The sequence below is a fragment of the Solenopsis invicta genome, chromosome 1 (genome assembly GCF_016802725.1).
Source record: "Solenopsis invicta isolate M01_SB chromosome 1, UNIL_Sinv_3.0, whole genome shotgun sequence".
NCBI classification, from domain to species: domain Eukaryota; kingdom Metazoa; phylum Arthropoda; class Insecta; order Hymenoptera; family Formicidae; genus Solenopsis; species Solenopsis invicta.
Window position 1 is genome coordinate 26,890,145 of NC_052664.1, and position 18,052 is coordinate 26,908,196.

Consider the following 18,052-nt stretch of genomic DNA (forward strand, 5'->3'; position numbering starts at 1 on the left):
GATGTATATTTAGGTACAATTGTAATAAATATTTTTATTTGAAATATCACATTATCTTATCTTAAAACAGAAGATATCGTCGCGGATTACGATTCTTTAAGATGTCTGTAATTGTTTCATTTCGATGTACGTTTAGTGATTTTTTCTAATCTCATATCTGATTTTATCTTAATCTTGTAGGAAATTAAAAACAATTGATGCAACTGCGATATAAATTAATGATAAAATTAATTTATCTCAATCATCATGCAAAACTGATCAAAGTACAATTCAGTAACTGTAGAAAATAATGAGAACTCGAATGCATTCTTGCGGCGACATATCTGCTACAAAATTATCTTAAATGAAACAAATGAAAATTGTATCTTTAACATATCTCGATGCACAAAAACTGCAGTTATTATCGCAAAAAACTTAGTACAAACAGATTTATCCCCGACTGCTAATATTTACTTGTTAAAATATGCCAATGATGTACATAACATTCGATTTTTGTATCTATCGCTTTGCATCGTGACATTTTACGGAATTTCTTCTGGGATATCGCGTTTGCAAGTCCTCGTATTCAATTGTAACATGTCCGGCAGTGCGAAATAACTAATTATATTTATACACATGTATACATATATGTATACATTGCGTATGCATAGATAGTGAACTGTTGATATAGTTCTTACGATCCAACATTTTATGTCTTACTTCACATATAAATGTGGGGACACACAATTTTTGCGTGTATGTAATATGTGTATATAGTGCCTTTAAAAACGCCATTTTTAAATAAAGCGAATGTGTCGCTACATAAATTATTTCTAGTTTTTTATACATTCCACTATTGTCGTATCCATTCTTGCGTATTCCGTTTTGTATTTTATATTATCCAATCTTAAATATCCAAATTTATCTTGTGTTAAAATTAATCTTACACTCTGTACTTGTTTTGTCACTATATAGCTACATTGTAGATATTCCTCGGATTATTCAAAAGCTTGGAAAACTCAAAAATTTAATTTATTTAGTGTTAAATTGAATTGACTATTTGTTATGTAAAATTTAATTTATTTAGAACTTTTAGTGAACACTATATCTTAACGTATTTTTTTTATGAGAAATCATCCTTTTGATAAATTTTTAAAAAGTGCAGAAATTAAATTTATATGCGTCTTTTCAAGATTACACGTGTTCTCTTAAAAATTGAAAGAATCTGCATTCTTGCTATCTGACAGACTCCGAAATCAATTTATTACGCTTGAGACAAAATGCGAGAAATCTTATGTATCGAGGATTACAATTGCAATCTGCTTCAATTTCTGTGAAATTGCGAAAACTGTAATTGCGAAAACGTACGTCATTGCGATGACAATGCACGCGTGCGAACGAATATTTACATATCTATAAACCCGACAATTTAAATATAGTAAAATGCCTTTTGTATCAGTCGTTACTGCGAAAAAAGCGATAAAAAACGGTCGTTTCCATAAAAGAGGAGGAAAGAGAAGGATTTCTCAGTCTCCGTGTTATCGGTAGCGAACATCGACATGTTATTCAGCGTTTACAAAATATGATAATGATCGTCTCTCACCTATGTCCACCGCATTAAAATAGAGATACTTTATTCAAGAACAAGCACGTTTAGAATCCAATTTTCTCTTGAGAAACCACTAAAGAGAGAGACTCGTCATTCGTCGTTGAAAGTTTGTTCCAGTCATCAGAGACAGAGACGGTTCTCTTCTTTCGTTTCCTGTTCGCTGTAAAAAGTATCTTTAACAGTGTGGTAATGTATTTTAACAATCAATTTATTCTCTTTTCTCTGTCTTGTTTCTTTTTTTATTATGTTTCTTATGTCTATTTCTTATCATCACCACATTAATGTTAATTGCGATTTAGACTTGTTTTTTTCCAATTTTCAGAATTAAAAGAGAATAAGTTAAACCGAAATTAAAGTTAATCTATAGTTTGTTAATAAAAAACCATGACTGGCATAACTTCGTTTATTTTATTGATGTTATATGGAAAAGTCTAGTGTTAAAGTATATAAAATAGACTCCTACGACACGTTTTAAATAAAAGGATCATTTATTCATATATATACACACACACACATATATATATATAAGGAACAAAGAAGTATTTTGTGGATTATTTTTAATCCAAATTTAAACGTGTTTTTCTGGCACCGTTCCAGGGTCCATGAAAACATTTTTTCTCCATGGTCGGCATAATTCCGGCCTATAAGGTCATCGAATATGTGTAAAATTACGTGCAATCTTTCGAAAGTTGAGTTTTGTTGTTTAAAGGATTATACTCGTATAACGAGTATAATCCTTTAAACAACAAAAAAATAATTTTATGTTAACAAATTAGTACGAGCATTATTTTGTAAATTGATCATCGATTTAAATTAATCGAAATTTGATCGTGATAATTGAAGTAATCTTTTTGATTTCATTAATACTGTTATTGAATTAACAAGCTATTTCCAATTATAGATGCTGAATTGACTCAACGGCATTTCTTTCTCTGTATATTATTAGAAATTTGATCAAAATGTTCTTTTTTGCTTCTCTTCTGCTTCTTTTCTTAAGCTCTTTTAAGAGCTAAATCCCAGATAGCAAGCTGACATTCTTTATCGTCATTTTGACGTCAAAGTAACGTCAGCTTACTACCTGAGATATCTAATATTTCAAGCACATGAGACTCGCTTCTTTTATGCTTTCCTGGAACTACCTTATTTCTACTTATATTTTGTTTCTTTAACACGTCGAAATATCAACCGGTTCTGTTCATACATAATATAAAATGCGTAGAGAGCGAGAAAGCGCAGTTGTAAACAAGAAGGTCAGCTTCTCAATTCAAGAGTCTTAATTCTAACTTATTTAGTTGACGATGCTTCATAATAACACATGAGAGAAAAGGTAAGCAAATCGTTGAAAAAAAAGAACTGATAAAGTGTTTCAATAAACTGATTACTATATCACCAGTTACTGATGTAACCAGTATACTGATGTAACCAGTACACTGATGTAACCAGTAACATTATTGAAACACTTTGTGTAAAGAGAACTCAATAAGAAAATCTATATATCATATAGTCAAATGTAAATATATATAGTTATATACAAAACAGATTCATACATGTATAAATAGACAATTTTTTTTTATTCCTTCAAATTTTGCTTTTTATAAAAACAAGCAATTGCGAAAATTATCCTTCATCTAATTACTTTTCTATTATTATTTTTTCTGTATATATCAACAAAGATACAAAAGAAAAAACATGTAAGGGTACATATTTTATGAATAATTATATAGTTTTACCTGATTGTACTTAAATTTTTTTTATCAGAAAATTAGAAGTATATTCTAATATCTTTCAATTATCTTTTTAGTTAACTAAGTTTTCTTTAAAGAATAAATAATTAGAAGATATTTATCTATTGGAACACCGGCCTGAGGCCATTCAAATCGAGAAGAGAGGGATCCAGATGGCATACAGATTCAAAAAGATTTAAAAAAGAACTAAGGCCCTTGTCATCAATTTAAAGTTTATTTAGAGATGCAAAACAAATTCTTTTTCTAAAAAGAAATCTTTTTGTTTCTGAATAAGAATTCTGAGTAGATGATATATAAGCCTAAATTCTTTTTAAATTCTGTGTGCTCTGGGAAGGAAAAGATAAACACACAATGATCAAACATATCAGAGTTGGGAATGTTTTACCTTTCACTTACGCTTAAAACTTTGTGTGCAACACTCATTTATGGACCAATCGAACATGCATCAGTTCATATTTCCTATGGTCACAGTGAGTTGAATTTTTAACATTTATTATTTTTATTTTAATTTTTGACTCTTAAAATATCAAACTCATACAATAGACTATATATTTCTTCCTCAGATAAACTTTAATACTACTTGACCACAATTCATAATACACAAAACAAAATATGGATCATAAAATTTTTAATATTTTATTTGTAAATTAAATTTATATGAAGTAGTAAAAAAAAAGGTTTTCTCTGCTGGAATGTATTTCTTATTTAGATAAATTTTTAGCTTAGGAAAAAAGTTAATAAATTAAAGTTTATGTTTTAAAAATATTTTTAAGTTTAAAAAATGAAATAAATTAAATTACTTTAAATTAACTTGTAAGTTAAAAATTATTAACTGTTTAACTATTTTTATATATAAATATATATTTATGTTTATTCGAATGTGTGTCATTTTTACCTACCAAACAAGATGACGTCAAATGACGTCTTGATAATATCTTAATGACATTTCTATATATTGTTAAGATGTCATTAAAATGTCAGTCATTTAATACATTGAGTATTTATTTATACTATTTAATTTTAACGTTATCATTTAAAAAGCATCTGCTAAAAAAAGACTATAAGTCGGAACATGTAGTACCTACATAAATAATTAAGCGAAAATTAATGTTATCGTTAAAAATTACAACTCGTTTTTTGACATATTTTCTTGATGGTTATCTGTAATTATATGTATCTGTTGCAATATTTTTGACGCTTACATTTTCTGGACATAGGAATCTACATAATATGTATGTACAATATTCAAAATATTATAAACATTCGCGTGTCGTCCGGGTAGATCCACCGTTTAGTACAAACCGCGATTATTTGATTTCATGTTTTCGCGCGCGACAAGCACGTTGATGCACCGCATACCATACGAGCATGCCCGGCGCTAAATATACGGAATACGAATATGGATCTCAGCTAACTAAAGTGATCACGTCCCTCTCACGAGCCTTCCCTCTCGCCTCCTCCCGCTTACCGCTCGCCCGTTACATGCGTATACATATGTGCAACACAAACGGAGAACTAAAACTCGATTTATCAGGGTCAACGTCGATCCGAAGCGAGGCTGCTCCCTCGGCGCGATTCTGCTGCGGATCGTAGCTCGCGCCTCTTCCACGACGGGAGCTCGGACTGTGTGCCTGAGGAGAGGTCATTCCACGTCGGACCTTCCGTCGCGCGGTATGTACATGTCGAGGAGTGCCCGCGGTGCTAGATCCGAGTCATCCGAAATCCCGACGACGGTGGACGCGTGAATTATGATAGGTGCGTGAAAACGTGCGGTGATCGCGTAAGGAAAAAAAAAAAAACAAAAATCCGCGCCGATAAATGAGCGTGTCCCCGAGGCTGCTGCTGACGAGCACCACTTCTCTGCTGAACGTAGCATGTAACGCGCGGGCGGTGACTTTCCTGCAACCGCGAAAGGTAAGCGCATCCCTCGCGTACAAACGCAGTCCTCCTTCCGCGCGTCTCTCGCCGCTCGCCAAGAGTCCTGACCTTGCCGCTAATTTTTTTTTGGCACGGCGGTGTTAGGTTAGGTTCGAGAGCCGATTTTCCTTCTTCGAGAGGGAAAAGTCTCTTTGGCTTTTTGACGCCGATCGTTCTCGATACATGGCGCGAAAACTTCAAAAACGTGCGTTTCTATGAAGTTCAGTTTCAATAATTTTCTTTTATGCGTCTTCTCTTTCCTTACCTTTGCGCGTACGTGTTTAACCTTACATGTTTACAATCTCTCTTATCGTACGTTCTTTTAGATCTTTCGTACGCTAAAGTCGACCTGGCAGCGATCATTTCCGGAAAATCTGCAAAAGATTCCCATCTGGAAGGCTCTACTTTCCAAAGCTTTAATCTCCAAAAGCTTCAGTCGCCTGGAGCTCGTTACCTCCTCTATGGATAAGCCTCCGTTTCACAAGAAGTGTACAAAAGTCAAGATGGAGCCTTACCTTGACACATGCTACAGCCCAAACAATACTGCAATGTGCGATATACCATTTCATGCGGCGACGGATACGTTGATCTACTGTCAGACTGGTGCATACAAGGACACGACGCACAGTGTTAAAGCCAATGTATGTACGGCAGATACAAAATATGAAATGAATTATATGGACAAACAAAGATACAAGGCTATAAGGAAGTGGAAGCGAATCGAAAAAGGTAAAGATTATTTTTCTTTCTTAAATATTTTCAAAGGGATGTATAAGTATACATTTCTGGAAAGATCAAAATCAAGTTGATACATGTTAATGAGGTTGAATAGGTAAAAGAAGTTCATCTAAACTTATATCTGAAAATGTTTTGTTGAAAAGTTGTTCAAAAGATTTTTTTTAATTGTTATAATAATTATAAATAAATATTCAGAGAGGACCAGAGTTTGACAGTCATTGGCTTGATGAATAAGAGCCTACATTTTTGCAAAGGGAAAAATTTTCAAACATTTGTTATAATTTACATAATAATTGATGAAAATCTTCGAAAGCTTATAACTTTTAAATAAAGCATCTTTGAGCATAAATTTATATGAACTTTTTTCACCTACTCAACCTCATGTTGTACACATTTGGTCCTGATACTTTTTCAGATACCCTATATGTAGTATCATCTACTTAAGTGTCTTTCCTTAACCTTTCTAAAGAACATGATTTCTCAATTGAACATGATTTTTAGGTAGATCATCCAACAATACGGAAGATTTTTTCATATTGAAACTTCTGTCCTTTAACATCCTGGCCCAAAACCTGTTAGAAGATCATTCGTACCTATACATGGGTCACAACAAGAAAGCTCTGAAATGGAAAACGCGAAAACTCCTCGTAATAGAAGAGATATTCGAGGCGAAGGCAAATGTACATATTTATTCTTCGGCATTTAATGCTGCAAAAACCTGAAAAACGAGGAGATAAAAGAATATCGTATGCTATTATACTGTCGAATATTCTAGGTAATATGCCTTCAGGAAATGCAGGAGGAACATCTGTTAGATTTCGTGACTCCGTTCAAACAGCGCGGATATGAATATCTGTATAAAAAGAGAACCAACGACAAAAAGGATGGCTTGCTGTTGTTATATCGCTCCAATGAATTTGTTTTGCTAGATTATGCGAAGGTGGAGTTGTATCAATCTGGCGTCGAGCTTCTAAATAGAGACAATGTTGGAATAATCGCTAAACTGGCTCTCCAAGGCAATCCAGAAACGCAAGTTGTTGTTGCTACTACTCACTTGTTATATAATCCGAGACGCAACGACGTACGATTGGCACAGATACAGCTTTTGTTGGCGGAAATAGAGCGAATCGCGTTCATTGAAAACACGACGTAAGGACGTGCCTTAAGAAAATTGTTCATCATGTCCAATAAGAAATATTTAGTCGAATATTAAGTATTTAATAAAAAATCAATTATAATTTTGCAGGACCGGCCCAAAGTACTTACCAATCATATTAGCGGGCGATTTCAATTTGGAGCCGTTCACGGGCGTTTACAAGTTCCTAACGGAAGGTTCGTTTGAGTATTATGGCAAAGGACGGAGTTTGGAACCGTCTCAATATCGTTCTCTATCCAACTCGTTGATACCATCGCGCTTATGTGTCACCGACAATTGTCAGCACTTTAATATCCTGACTCAAAGATTGCGAAGAGAAGGCACTGGCAAAGTCATGGTATGTTCTTGAATACAACTTCACATATACAAGCTCATTTGCTGCAATGACAACAGAAAAAAGTTTTCTAATATACATGTTATTTTGTTATAGCAAGTGAGCGATGTCTTAGTTTTTTTCATTAATTTCAAAATCTATTTTAGCGTAATGTGTATTTTGATGACTGCCACTAATTCATGCTTTTCATAAAGTTTTTCGATAGATCTGAAGATACCGCGCTTTTAATTTTACATTTCATATTGTTTTTTTTTTAATCTTGATTTTTTCTATTTCTGACAGGATGTTTTAAGAATTGTTTACCATTTGTTTCTAACCAGTTGGAAAATAGCGAATTTCATCTTCAGAAACGAGACGAAAATGCGCCTACGCCTTGTAATATAAACGTGCTGCAACAAAGTCCCAACAACGATGCTGGCTGCACGCAGATCATTGAAATTGTGCAGGGTCATTCCGCGAGATTTTCCTCCGGTACTTTAACGCATCCCTTTAATATGCGTAGCGTTTATACACACAAAGGTGCTCACGACGAGAAAGAAGCAACGACACATCAGGACGAGTGGATCACAGTGGATTACATATTCTACAGCAATATCCAACCTTTAGAGAAATACACTCTACCTACAGTAAGCCAATGCGCCACATTACCCAGAATACCAAATTTTATTGTAGGTAGCGATCATTTATGCCTAGGTGCCACCTTTCAGTTACCGAAAAAGAAATCTCTACTTTAAAATTTGATAATTGCTTCTCGATATATTAATTTTAATCAGGATTGTGCTGTAAATTTCAAGATTACGTCTACGTGAATTATTTTCATATTGTTTATGTTATGTTTACACAAATCTTTGGATACTTTCTGGCAACAAAACACAATTGTGCACAGTGTTACACAGTGTCTACTTGTAGCTAAAATGCTGCTTATCTTTTTTATTTCTATTAAATTTTATTAAATTTTATCATCAAAAATGTAACAGTATCCATCTGGAGCCAAATAAAATACAAAAGTCATAATATTACAAGGATAAAACTATATAATGATATCATAAGGATACTTTATATATGTTATATAATAACATGTAAGGATACTTAAAAATGACAGTCATGATGAATTTTTGTCTTATTTGGGGAATGATACATAATTGAACATGTATTAGCTGTATATGACTGTGTTGACTTTTGTCATAAGCTATATTTAAATTACATCAATGTAATCAATGTAACTTCGTTGTAAAATAGCTTGAAATTGTAAAGCACTGGATCGTACACTGTGTTACAATCTCACTTGTGTACATTGCTGGAAAGCATCCTTTTTCATGTAGACAATAACAAGCAATATAAATTATTATAAATTGGATAATACAATACAAAAAATAAAGTTATAAAAATTGTTAATATATCTGACTTTAGTATTGATAAAATAAAAATATAATATTAAAAATAAAAAAAAATAGAATTTTTACTATTTCTGATAAAATTTGAATCTTTATGGATGCCTTGGATTATATTAATATAGATGAGACGTAAACCAGTTTACATAGTTTACATTATATACATAATATAGATTATTTATATTTTACCTATAGATGCATAACCCTGATGTTAATATATCGTCCTCTCAAGAAATATCTATAATTTGTCATTTATGTTGATAAGATTAAAGGAAAACCGTCTACTTCTAATTATACAAAGTAAACAAAATTGCAAGGTGCATTTTGATTATAAAAATTGTGAGTTTTTTTATAACGTCTCTTACATTTAAATGGTTATAGAGAAGTGTAACTTCCTTTTTAATTTTTGTCTATTTTTTTTGTCGATGATAGATAATAAAATATATTATTTTGTTTTCTTAACTCATTTGATGATAACTAAAGGATGAGTATTTTACGTTTTTATCATCAATCTGTTTATAAAAGATTTTTTTTTTTTAACATCGACATAATGCTTTTATGCTAAAAATGTAGAATTAAAAATTTGTTTTAAACATGTTTTACATTAGAGAAACGTATATCACGCATATAGGACTGTGATACAGCAATTATCGTATAACTACATTAGCAACTATTGACTCATAAAAAAAAGGTAAATGAACAACTGCTATTCTATGAAACTTTACATAATAGTAAAATGTAAAAAATACTGTGTACAAATTTTATATATGATAATAAATAGAAAATATTCTCTGTAATAAAATTATATCTTAAGGTGTTCAAATCTTTCTCTGATCTAATTTCCCAAAGTAAACAAAATTGTAAGGTGCATTTTGATTTGCAAATTTTCTCACATCCAGATAGCTATAGAGAAATATAATTTCCTTTATAGTTTTTGTTTTTAATTTTCTCGTCAAGGATATGTAATAAAATGGCTTTTAAATTTTATTTTCTTAATTCTTTTTATAATAACTAAAAGATAAGTTTTTTAATCGTTAAGATTTGTTTAAAAGATTTTTTTTTAATAGACATCAAAATATTGTTTTTACACTGAAAATATAGACTTAAAAATTTGTACCAGCAACATCTTAGAGAAAACTGTATGTCACACATATATAACACTGTGATATAGCGACTATTGACACATAAAAAGAAGGGAAATTAACAACTGCTCTTTTATGAAACTTTATGTAATAGTAAAATGTAAAATATGTGTACAAATTTTATATACAATTAATTTTAATAAATAGAAAATATTCTCTATAATAAAATTATATATGAGGTGTTATAATCTCATTGGTCTACCTATCGACCTATCGTTCTTTTATAAAATTCTGACTGGACTTATCTGCGCGGCGCCTTTGTACAGACTTGGTTCTCTATACGCCACCACGCAGGTGTTGCCGACGAGATTATTCTCCTTGCGGATGGTACAATTTGCATGGCAGAACTTGGCAAATTCCTTGAATCTCACTTGCAGCTCGGCATCGCCGCCGTTAGGACCGACCAAGAATTCGCATTTTAGCAGATTTGCTCTACCCTTTATGCAACACTCCAAGTATCGATAGTCTGTAGTGTATAACTCACTTATGTTTTGAATTTTTATATTTAGAGCTTGTCTCAAGATGCCGGTGACGAACACATCGTCAATCCAAAAGTATTTACGGGAAGACTCCGCGTGATCCATCAATCGACTTGCCACTTGGGGATGCACAAGATACAGCCAGCCAGAGACGAAGTCGGGATAAATGCTACCCGCATATTCCGCCTTACTCACGTACCATTTACTGGCTGGTTCTCGAACAGGGATCATATTCTTCATGACATAACCGGTCAAAGAATTCTCTTGTATTGTACCTGAGCACAACTTCTCCAGTATGCCATATATATTTACAACAATGTCATCGTCCATTTTCATAATATATTTAACGTCTTTACAATTGTTTGCTGCCCACTGAAGACCCATCAGGTGCTTGCGAGTTAAGTTTCTGTAAGTGTCCAGGAAGTCCCCTTGAAGTATGTCATTGAACCGTCGCGACTCGTCTAATAATGCATTCTGCAGCACGTGTGTCTTCTTTTCAGCGTCATCGTTTAATGTGCCAAGTAGGAATACTCTTCTAATCCCTAAAGCCTGCAGCTCTTCATTTGTATAAGCTCGTCGTAAAGCACTTCTCGCTGAAGGTTCACCAGCATAAGACGTGACAATCCATATAAGAAAAGTAGCATTGCACGGTGGTTTGATTATAATTCTAGAAACTCCTAGTGATCTGCCCGTCACCTCGTATATCGTTTGAAGTTGCAATAGATTTATCTTTGGATTCTGTGACCCTAAACCTTTCTCTACGAAAGTAATAAATAACAGAACACATCCTATGCATGCAAGCAGCAATAAGAATCCATACTTTAAAAGCATGTTCGCTTTGTATAACTAAAGTCTAATTAATAATCAAAATAATATCGACAATCATAATTTCTTGTATCACAGCACCTTTACATTAGACGGTCCAGCTTTCAAGTTGTCTATTTTTGAAATCGTCATGATGACGGTAGACAGTTCATTCTTCATTGTCGTCTTCACGAAAAAAGTACTTATTAATATTATTCGAATTAATTAAATTATATTGATCTGAACTCTCAGCATAGCAAAATTAAATAATTTCTTCTTGTTTTAGATGGAAAATACTTTCTCTCTTGAGCTATTTCCACCTCTTTATCTTAGATTGTTTCTTTAACTTGTTATTATTTAAAGTTCTTTTAATTCTTGTCCTAAATAAAAAACATTTTCTATACTTTTAAATTAAATAATTTATATATATGTAGATGCATTGTTTCAAATAAAATATTTACCAAGTATCGGGTTATAGGACACACAAAAAATCTAATTATGGAGGATTTACAAGAAATCTATCTAGAAAAAAAACTTGAGTGGCTAAATAACAGACGAATGTAATTGGTTCTTACTTCTCGATCTAACCAATCACATTCAATTGCTTCTACATAAATTCTCTGTAATTGAACTTATTAATGAAAATATGCAATTATCCAACAAATTAATAAATTAAATGATAAAAAATGAAAAAGTAAAGAGTAACACGTTAAATAAACATAGAAGTATGAAATTAAATAAAATTGATATGTTTAGAAAAAAATAATAATTAATGGTAAACTCGAAAAAAATCGAAAAATACTCTGGTTATTATAGTTTCAAATAGAAAAATATTGATAAATATTTATTCTTTAACATTATATAAATATTTTATATATAATTCATATACAAGGGAAAAAGGGGAATGTCCCACGTTTAACCACGTTAATTGACGACAGCCACTCACAACGCAATTTTGCTCTTGAGACAGCCAATCAGAAAATTTTATATTAAATTAGCCAATTAGCGACAATGAACGATGAAGTCACATTCAGAAAAAAATCATAAAATCTTTATTTAACAAATTTTATAAAAATCTAAATATTTATAAAATATATATTGATGGTAAGTTAAAAATAAATATTTATAGTAATATTTTATAAATAATTATATTTATGTTATTTCTAATCAATTTTTATGATCTATTTAATCTAAAATCATGAAAATATTTATAAAATATTTATAAAATAATATTTAAATGTTTATCAAATATTCAAATAATTAGAAAAATGAAGAGGGTGATGGAATTTTATTTCGTTTTTTTAAAAATAACTGAGTATTAACGCGATATAGACTTTTGTCATAGTGGAAAGGGTGGAAAGTATTTCCATCATAGATCTTTATATTTTTTTTCCTTAAAAATTCTTTTACAGCCAATCACAGCGATCGGTGCTTAGAGTTTTTCCATTGGAGCAACCAATCAGATAATTTTACATTGAATTAGCCAAGGTGGACAACCGAGTTCCACGCTTTCCGATGTAGCCAGTTCTGTCTTAAGCACCCGTTGACATCCGTCGGAGCCACGCTTCACCACTGCACAATTTTATACGCGTTGAGACGCCGAGTATATCCTACATGAAGATTTCGTGGTTCAAGACGTCAATGGCTCACAGTTGTTGTTCATATTATTTGTAATAGCGTTTAAGATAATAGGGCGCGAGAGTGTCGCAAAACTTGGACGAAGGATCATCTCGCAATCCCGTGTCGGAATTTCATTACGATGGCCGAAAATCGAGACGCGATACTGGCTGACTTTCAGGTAATCCATTCGTCTGATTGAATTCTCGAGTTTTCTTGCACGCTCAACGCGAATGCATTGTTAGGTTATGGACGTTACGTGTAGATGACATTGACAATAATTCGAGGAATATTTGGCACAATCAGAGCCTTCTTGGAAGATCTCATCGGGGCTTTTCCCGTGATAGTCGGAGCGTTAACGTCATCCTCAAATACGCGACTAGCATCTGTATATTAAATAACGCTGATGCGAATTTTGATCTTAGCATTTCCGAGAACAACTTCCGTTGATTTCTTTGTCATGTCATACTCCCGTTTGTCTTTGTTTTGAAACTTTAAAACTTATACTCATATAGATAACGTTTTCATGCAAATACACCACTGTGACTTTGCTTGCATTCCACTGTCGCGTGTTTTCGTTTTAAAAAATGTAAAACTATTTTCAGGCTTGCACCGGAATCGACGATTTCGGAGAAGCTATTTTGTATTTGGAGGAAACAAATTGGGACTTACTGGTAAATATAAATTATAATGAAGTTATAATTGTGTGCGCGTGTGTGTAATAAAATTGGCTTCAACAATTTTCTTGATGTCTGTTTTCTCATTTAGGCTGCGATAAATAACGCAATGCCACAGACTACACAGCAGCTACCATCTGAAATGGCTCCAGATATAGAAATGGTGGAGGAAATTAAAGTAACGCCACGTTCATCCTCCTCATCGAAACTACAGACAATGCAGAATTCAAAAAAGACAGGAGCCGTGAGCACAGTGGACACAGTAGAGAATTCAAAACCTGGCACAAGTAGACCTAAAAGTTGCATGAAAAATCGAACACTTACATTCCACGTTACCTATCTCAATGACGTTTATAAAATAAATATTTCCGAGTTATCCACTTTAAGTAAGTGCAAATTGTTGACATTTAGGTGATTGAATTAATGAACATTTACTTTTGAGGCAAAATAGGTTACAAAAATATGTTTTTGTTTTTTTTTGTTTATAGAAGAACTTAAGCAATTTATATTTTACAAAACGGGTGTAGCACCTTGCCAACAGAAACTTAATGGGTGGAAAATAGAACCTGCAACACCGACCATGGTGCTAAAAATTTTAGATCTGCCTAGAGAAAACACATTACTCCTAACAACGTTGTCGCAAGATGGTGACTTGGCTCACGAGACGTAAGTTGTAAAATGTTGATGCAATTGCAATCACAAAACCAGAATTGGAAAATTTACTTGTAAAAGTGCTTACTTACAGTTATAAGTGTTTTTATCTTAAAATGTAACTAGTTAACATTACAAATTACTTTAAAAAAATAACAGGCCATTACTTTTTAATTATTTTTTAGTTAAGTTCTAATGTTAATGCCATTTTGTAAATACAAGAATCTCATATTTTTAGCATTACTAAATTTTACTTATTGCACCAAATACTCATACAATATATTCTGTATATAATAAAACACAGTGATTTTAAAAACTTGAAATTAAAATATATTTAATAATTAATAAAGAGAATCAATTATATTAATAATTTATATTACATTAATATATTTGGAATCAGAATTACAAGATATTGTTTAAAAAGTTCGCCAAAATCAAATTTCTTGATAAAATCATTGCAAAATGATGATCAAGGACTTGTTTTAAATGTAAAGTTTCAACTTCATTGTTTATCTAACTAATCTCGAAAATAATTGATTATTTTGCTAACAATAAGTGCAGCATGTATTTCTGCATAAATTTGAAATTTACAATTAGAAAAATATTTATTAAAATTAATTAGAAAAAAATGTGTAAGTCATAAATAGAAAGAAAGGGACAAAATTTGGTAATTGAAAAAATGAAACTCTAACTGTAACTATGTTATAAGTAACGAGTTATTTTCTAATCCTGCATGAATCTACATATTTCTGCTTTCAGTCTAAGTCTGTCAGAACGTATGACTCTGACCTATACGTTGAACGTAAAGGATGAGGTGCATAATAAAACGTACAAGCTGAAGTTCCCTGGTACACGCACAGTGTTAGAGGTGAAGACGGACATCTACTCGTTAATAGATGTGCCTGTGCGAAATCAACAATGGAAGGGTTGGCCTAGTTCATTGAAGGATGATGGTGTAATATTGGCACAAAGTGGTATATGCTATCCGGAGCATGATCTTTCCGTCGGAAAGCTTCCCGCAAAAGAGGAAAAGAAGGTTTTGTCAGAAAAAATATTTATTATCGCGAAAAATCGAGAAAACCCGAAATTTTCAGGGAATTTTTTTTTACCCTTGAAAATCATAGATTTATTAGTACTCGAAAAAAGTTTTGGAATTTTATTTTTAAATTTGAATTTTTCCCTTTATTTTTTGAATTCCCCTCTCTCTCTTCTCTTTTTCCTTTCTTAAAATTGTTTCTTTGATCATTTTTTTATATTGCAAAATGTCGAAAATCGATTAGGAAGAAATATGTCATTCATGTACATTTATCTACATTCTCTTGTGACTCGCGAGTTTTTATTAAAAAATTGTGGTAATAGAAGGCAATATATTATTCTAAATTGTTTTGTCTTTAATCATCTTTCAAATTCTGTGTTCCTGCTTATGTAAGATCTATGTATTATCAACAAATCATTATATGCCATTCAGTTGATATTATTTCTTTTTAATGTTTTCTCAAATTTAAGTAAAAATTTAAATGGTTTAGTGTTCCTTAATCACACAATTGCAAAGATAAAATAGATAAAATAAATTTATTGCCTTTAAAAAATTCTCAAATCTTGAAAATCTAGGAATTCTTTTATAAAATTTATGTAAACACTCTGAAAAATAAGTTTTCTGTTAATTTATTTATAGAATTGTAACGAGATATTTGTATTATTTCAGAAGGTTGTCGATCTAATTGACAGCGATAGTTCCATAGATGAGCCTGAGGATGTGGAAGAATTTGATGTTCCGGAAGAATTTACTGGCGACGACGATATTTTCATAGACGATGTTAAGCCCACGAAAGTAGAACGTCTCTGTGAGTTTGGAACTGCTGTGTTTTATCAAAGCGATGTGTCGGTACAGCAATTAAATGAAATATTTTTTTTTAAATTTATAAACAGTGCCGGAAATTGTAATAGATGAAGTGATGGGTACGCTACATTTTGCGGAACAATTTGAAAAGCGATATGGAGCAGCGCATCCAGAATTCTTCACTGGTACATTCGAGGACGCCCTAAAGGAATCGTGTTTAAAACCAGCGAAAGAGGTTTGTTCTAAATTTTAAGATTATAAAACATAGAAAATATCTATAACTAATGAAAATATGTCTGTTGCAGAGAAAATTATTGGCTGTATATTTGCATCATGACAACAGTGTATTAGCAAATGTCTTTTGTACTCAACTGTTAGGTTTCGAAACTGTGCTTCAACTTCTCTCGGCAAATTTTATAGTATGGGGTTGGGACATCACGTATGAATCTAACAAAGAAAGGTAAAATTTTTGCAAACGTGTGATTTCAAACATTTATCGAATTCATAAATGTTGCATTTGATTTTCAGATTTTTATATTCTATAACTCAAACCCTTGGTACTGTCGGCACGTTGGCTATATCAAGCATAGACGTTGATACCTTGCCAGTTCTCATGATTATTATGAGATCTAGATCAAACACAGAGATATTTACTATCGTACATGGCAATGTAGGTGTTAACGAATTACTAACAAATTTGGTACAAGCCGTCGATGTATTTCAGGTCAGTACAGCTTTTATTTCATGCATTCACACATTTGAAAAATATTAAGTATATAGATTTTGGTTTATATAATTGGTTTTTTTTTTTTTTTTTTGTTGAAATAGGAACAAAGACGAGCTGATATTGGCGTTGAAGAAGAACGACAGGCTAGAGAAAGAGTCAAGCAAGAACAAGACAGAGCTTATCAAGAAAGTTTAGCAGCTGATAGGTAATCAAGAGAGATAATTAAAATGTTTATGGGAGAGATAAAAGAATTTATAATCGTAACATACACATATATTGGACAAAAAGTGAAATATTTATAATATATTTTAAGAGCAAAAGAAGAAGCGAAACAAATGCAAGAGGAACTTGAAAAGAAACAGAAAGAGCAAGCTGAAAACGAGAGATTAGCTGAAGAAGCGAGGAAAGAAGCTCATAGACAAGCTGTAGAGTCTAGTTTACCACCTGAACCGCAACAGGGAGCTGGTGATGGAGTGATGATAGTAAGAGTACGGCTTCCGGCAGGGAAATTCCTGGAACGTAAATTTCAATCGGATACACCGTTACAAACGCTCTTTAATTTCCTTATTGTGGAAGGTTATCCTACAGAGGAATATAAGATCCTATCTAGTTGGCCTCGAAGGGATGTAAGTAAATGATGTAAGCATTTAAGTTCTTATTATGTAGGTATTTATTTGATTTTTTTATATCATATATTCTCTCTTTTTAAACATAAACCGAAACTAAATAAAAACATTTAAAACTTTTAATATTACTGTAAAATAATTGCAACATGCATGTACATTAAATATATTTGTTCTTGTTCCAGTTAACATCTATGGATTCAAAGCTCACTTTGATGGAACTGAAATTCTGTTCCCAGGAAACAGTAATTTTACAGGAACGATAAATAATAATGTTGTAATTAAATTCAAATGTAGAAATTAAGTGTCGCGAATATTCTTCAGGAATGTATTTATTTAACAATTTCGAAATAGCGATTACTGAGTCCTGTTTATCATGCGATTATACATTTTTACGCTGAATTTTTCTTATACAATGAAGTCTCGTACATAACGCAATTCGCGCGAATATAATTTTTATTTTATAAAAAAAGAAGGAAGCGAAAATTTGTTTCGCATGCGTACATATATTATATACTTTAAATTTTCAGGAATAAATTGTATTTCGAACAAATTCGATTTCAAACAAAAAACTGCCTTTGTTTATTATGAATTCATCGCAACTGGGCTATGTAAATAACCAA

The 18,052-nt window shown here is 32.0% G+C and overlaps 3 protein-coding genes across 10 annotated transcripts; 2 read left to right on the forward strand and 1 right to left on the reverse strand.

Annotated features, from left to right (window-relative positions):
- The first annotated feature begins 27 nt into the window (after positions 1-27).
- LOC105201967 (protein angel) lies at positions 28-9,676 on the forward strand. 6 transcript variants are annotated; one of them, XM_039455878.1, is made up of 7 exons: positions 28-1,774; positions 4,868-5,247; positions 5,577-5,979; positions 6,490-6,668; positions 6,764-7,137; positions 7,235-7,481; positions 7,799-8,212. In XM_039455878.1, the coding sequence occupies exons 2-7, from the start codon at positions 5,152-5,154 to the stop codon at positions 8,210-8,212; spliced, it is 1,713 nt and encodes a 570-aa protein (XP_039311812.1). In that variant the 5' UTR covers positions 28-1,774; positions 4,868-5,151. The 6 variants fall into 6 exon arrangements, with proteins under 6 accessions (XP_039311812.1, XP_039311907.1, XP_039311846.1 ...); XM_039455973.1 differs by lacking the exon at positions 4,868-5,247; XM_039455912.1 differs by lacking the exons at positions 28-1,774; positions 4,868-5,247 and adding an exon at positions 3,335-3,803.
- Positions 9,677-10,082: 406 nt separating this feature from the next.
- On the reverse strand, positions 10,083-11,851 carry LOC105201966 (beta-1,3-galactosyltransferase 5). Its single transcript, XM_011170277.3, has 2 exons — positions 11,756-11,851; positions 10,083-11,674 (listed from the first exon to the last, which is right to left on the reverse strand). Exon 2 carries the CDS (start codon positions 11,319-11,321, stop codon positions 10,233-10,235), a length of 1,089 nt encoding a protein of 362 aa, XP_011168579.2. The 5' UTR covers positions 11,322-11,674; positions 11,756-11,851; the 3' UTR covers positions 10,083-10,232.
- A 973-nt stretch (positions 11,852-12,824) lies between these two features.
- Positions 12,825-18,001, forward strand: LOC105201965 (FAS-associated factor 1). Of its 3 annotated transcripts, none has more exons than XM_011170276.2 (12): positions 12,825-13,092; positions 13,517-13,585; positions 13,680-13,974; positions 14,077-14,254; positions 14,999-15,275; positions 15,948-16,083; positions 16,169-16,314; positions 16,385-16,539; positions 16,608-16,803; positions 16,908-17,011; positions 17,120-17,432; positions 17,615-18,001. In XM_011170276.2, exons 1-12 carry the CDS (start codon positions 13,054-13,056, stop codon positions 17,693-17,695), a joined length of 1,989 nt encoding a protein of 662 aa, XP_011168578.1. In that variant the 5' UTR covers positions 12,825-13,053; the 3' UTR covers positions 17,696-18,001. The 3 variants fall into 3 exon arrangements, with proteins under 3 accessions (XP_011168578.1, XP_025988222.1, XP_011168577.1); XM_026132437.2 differs by having other exon boundaries at positions 12,826-13,092; positions 15,945-16,083; positions 17,120-17,445; XM_011170275.3 differs by having other exon boundaries at positions 12,826-13,092; positions 15,945-16,083.
- The last annotated feature ends 51 nt before the right edge of the window (positions 18,002-18,052 follow it).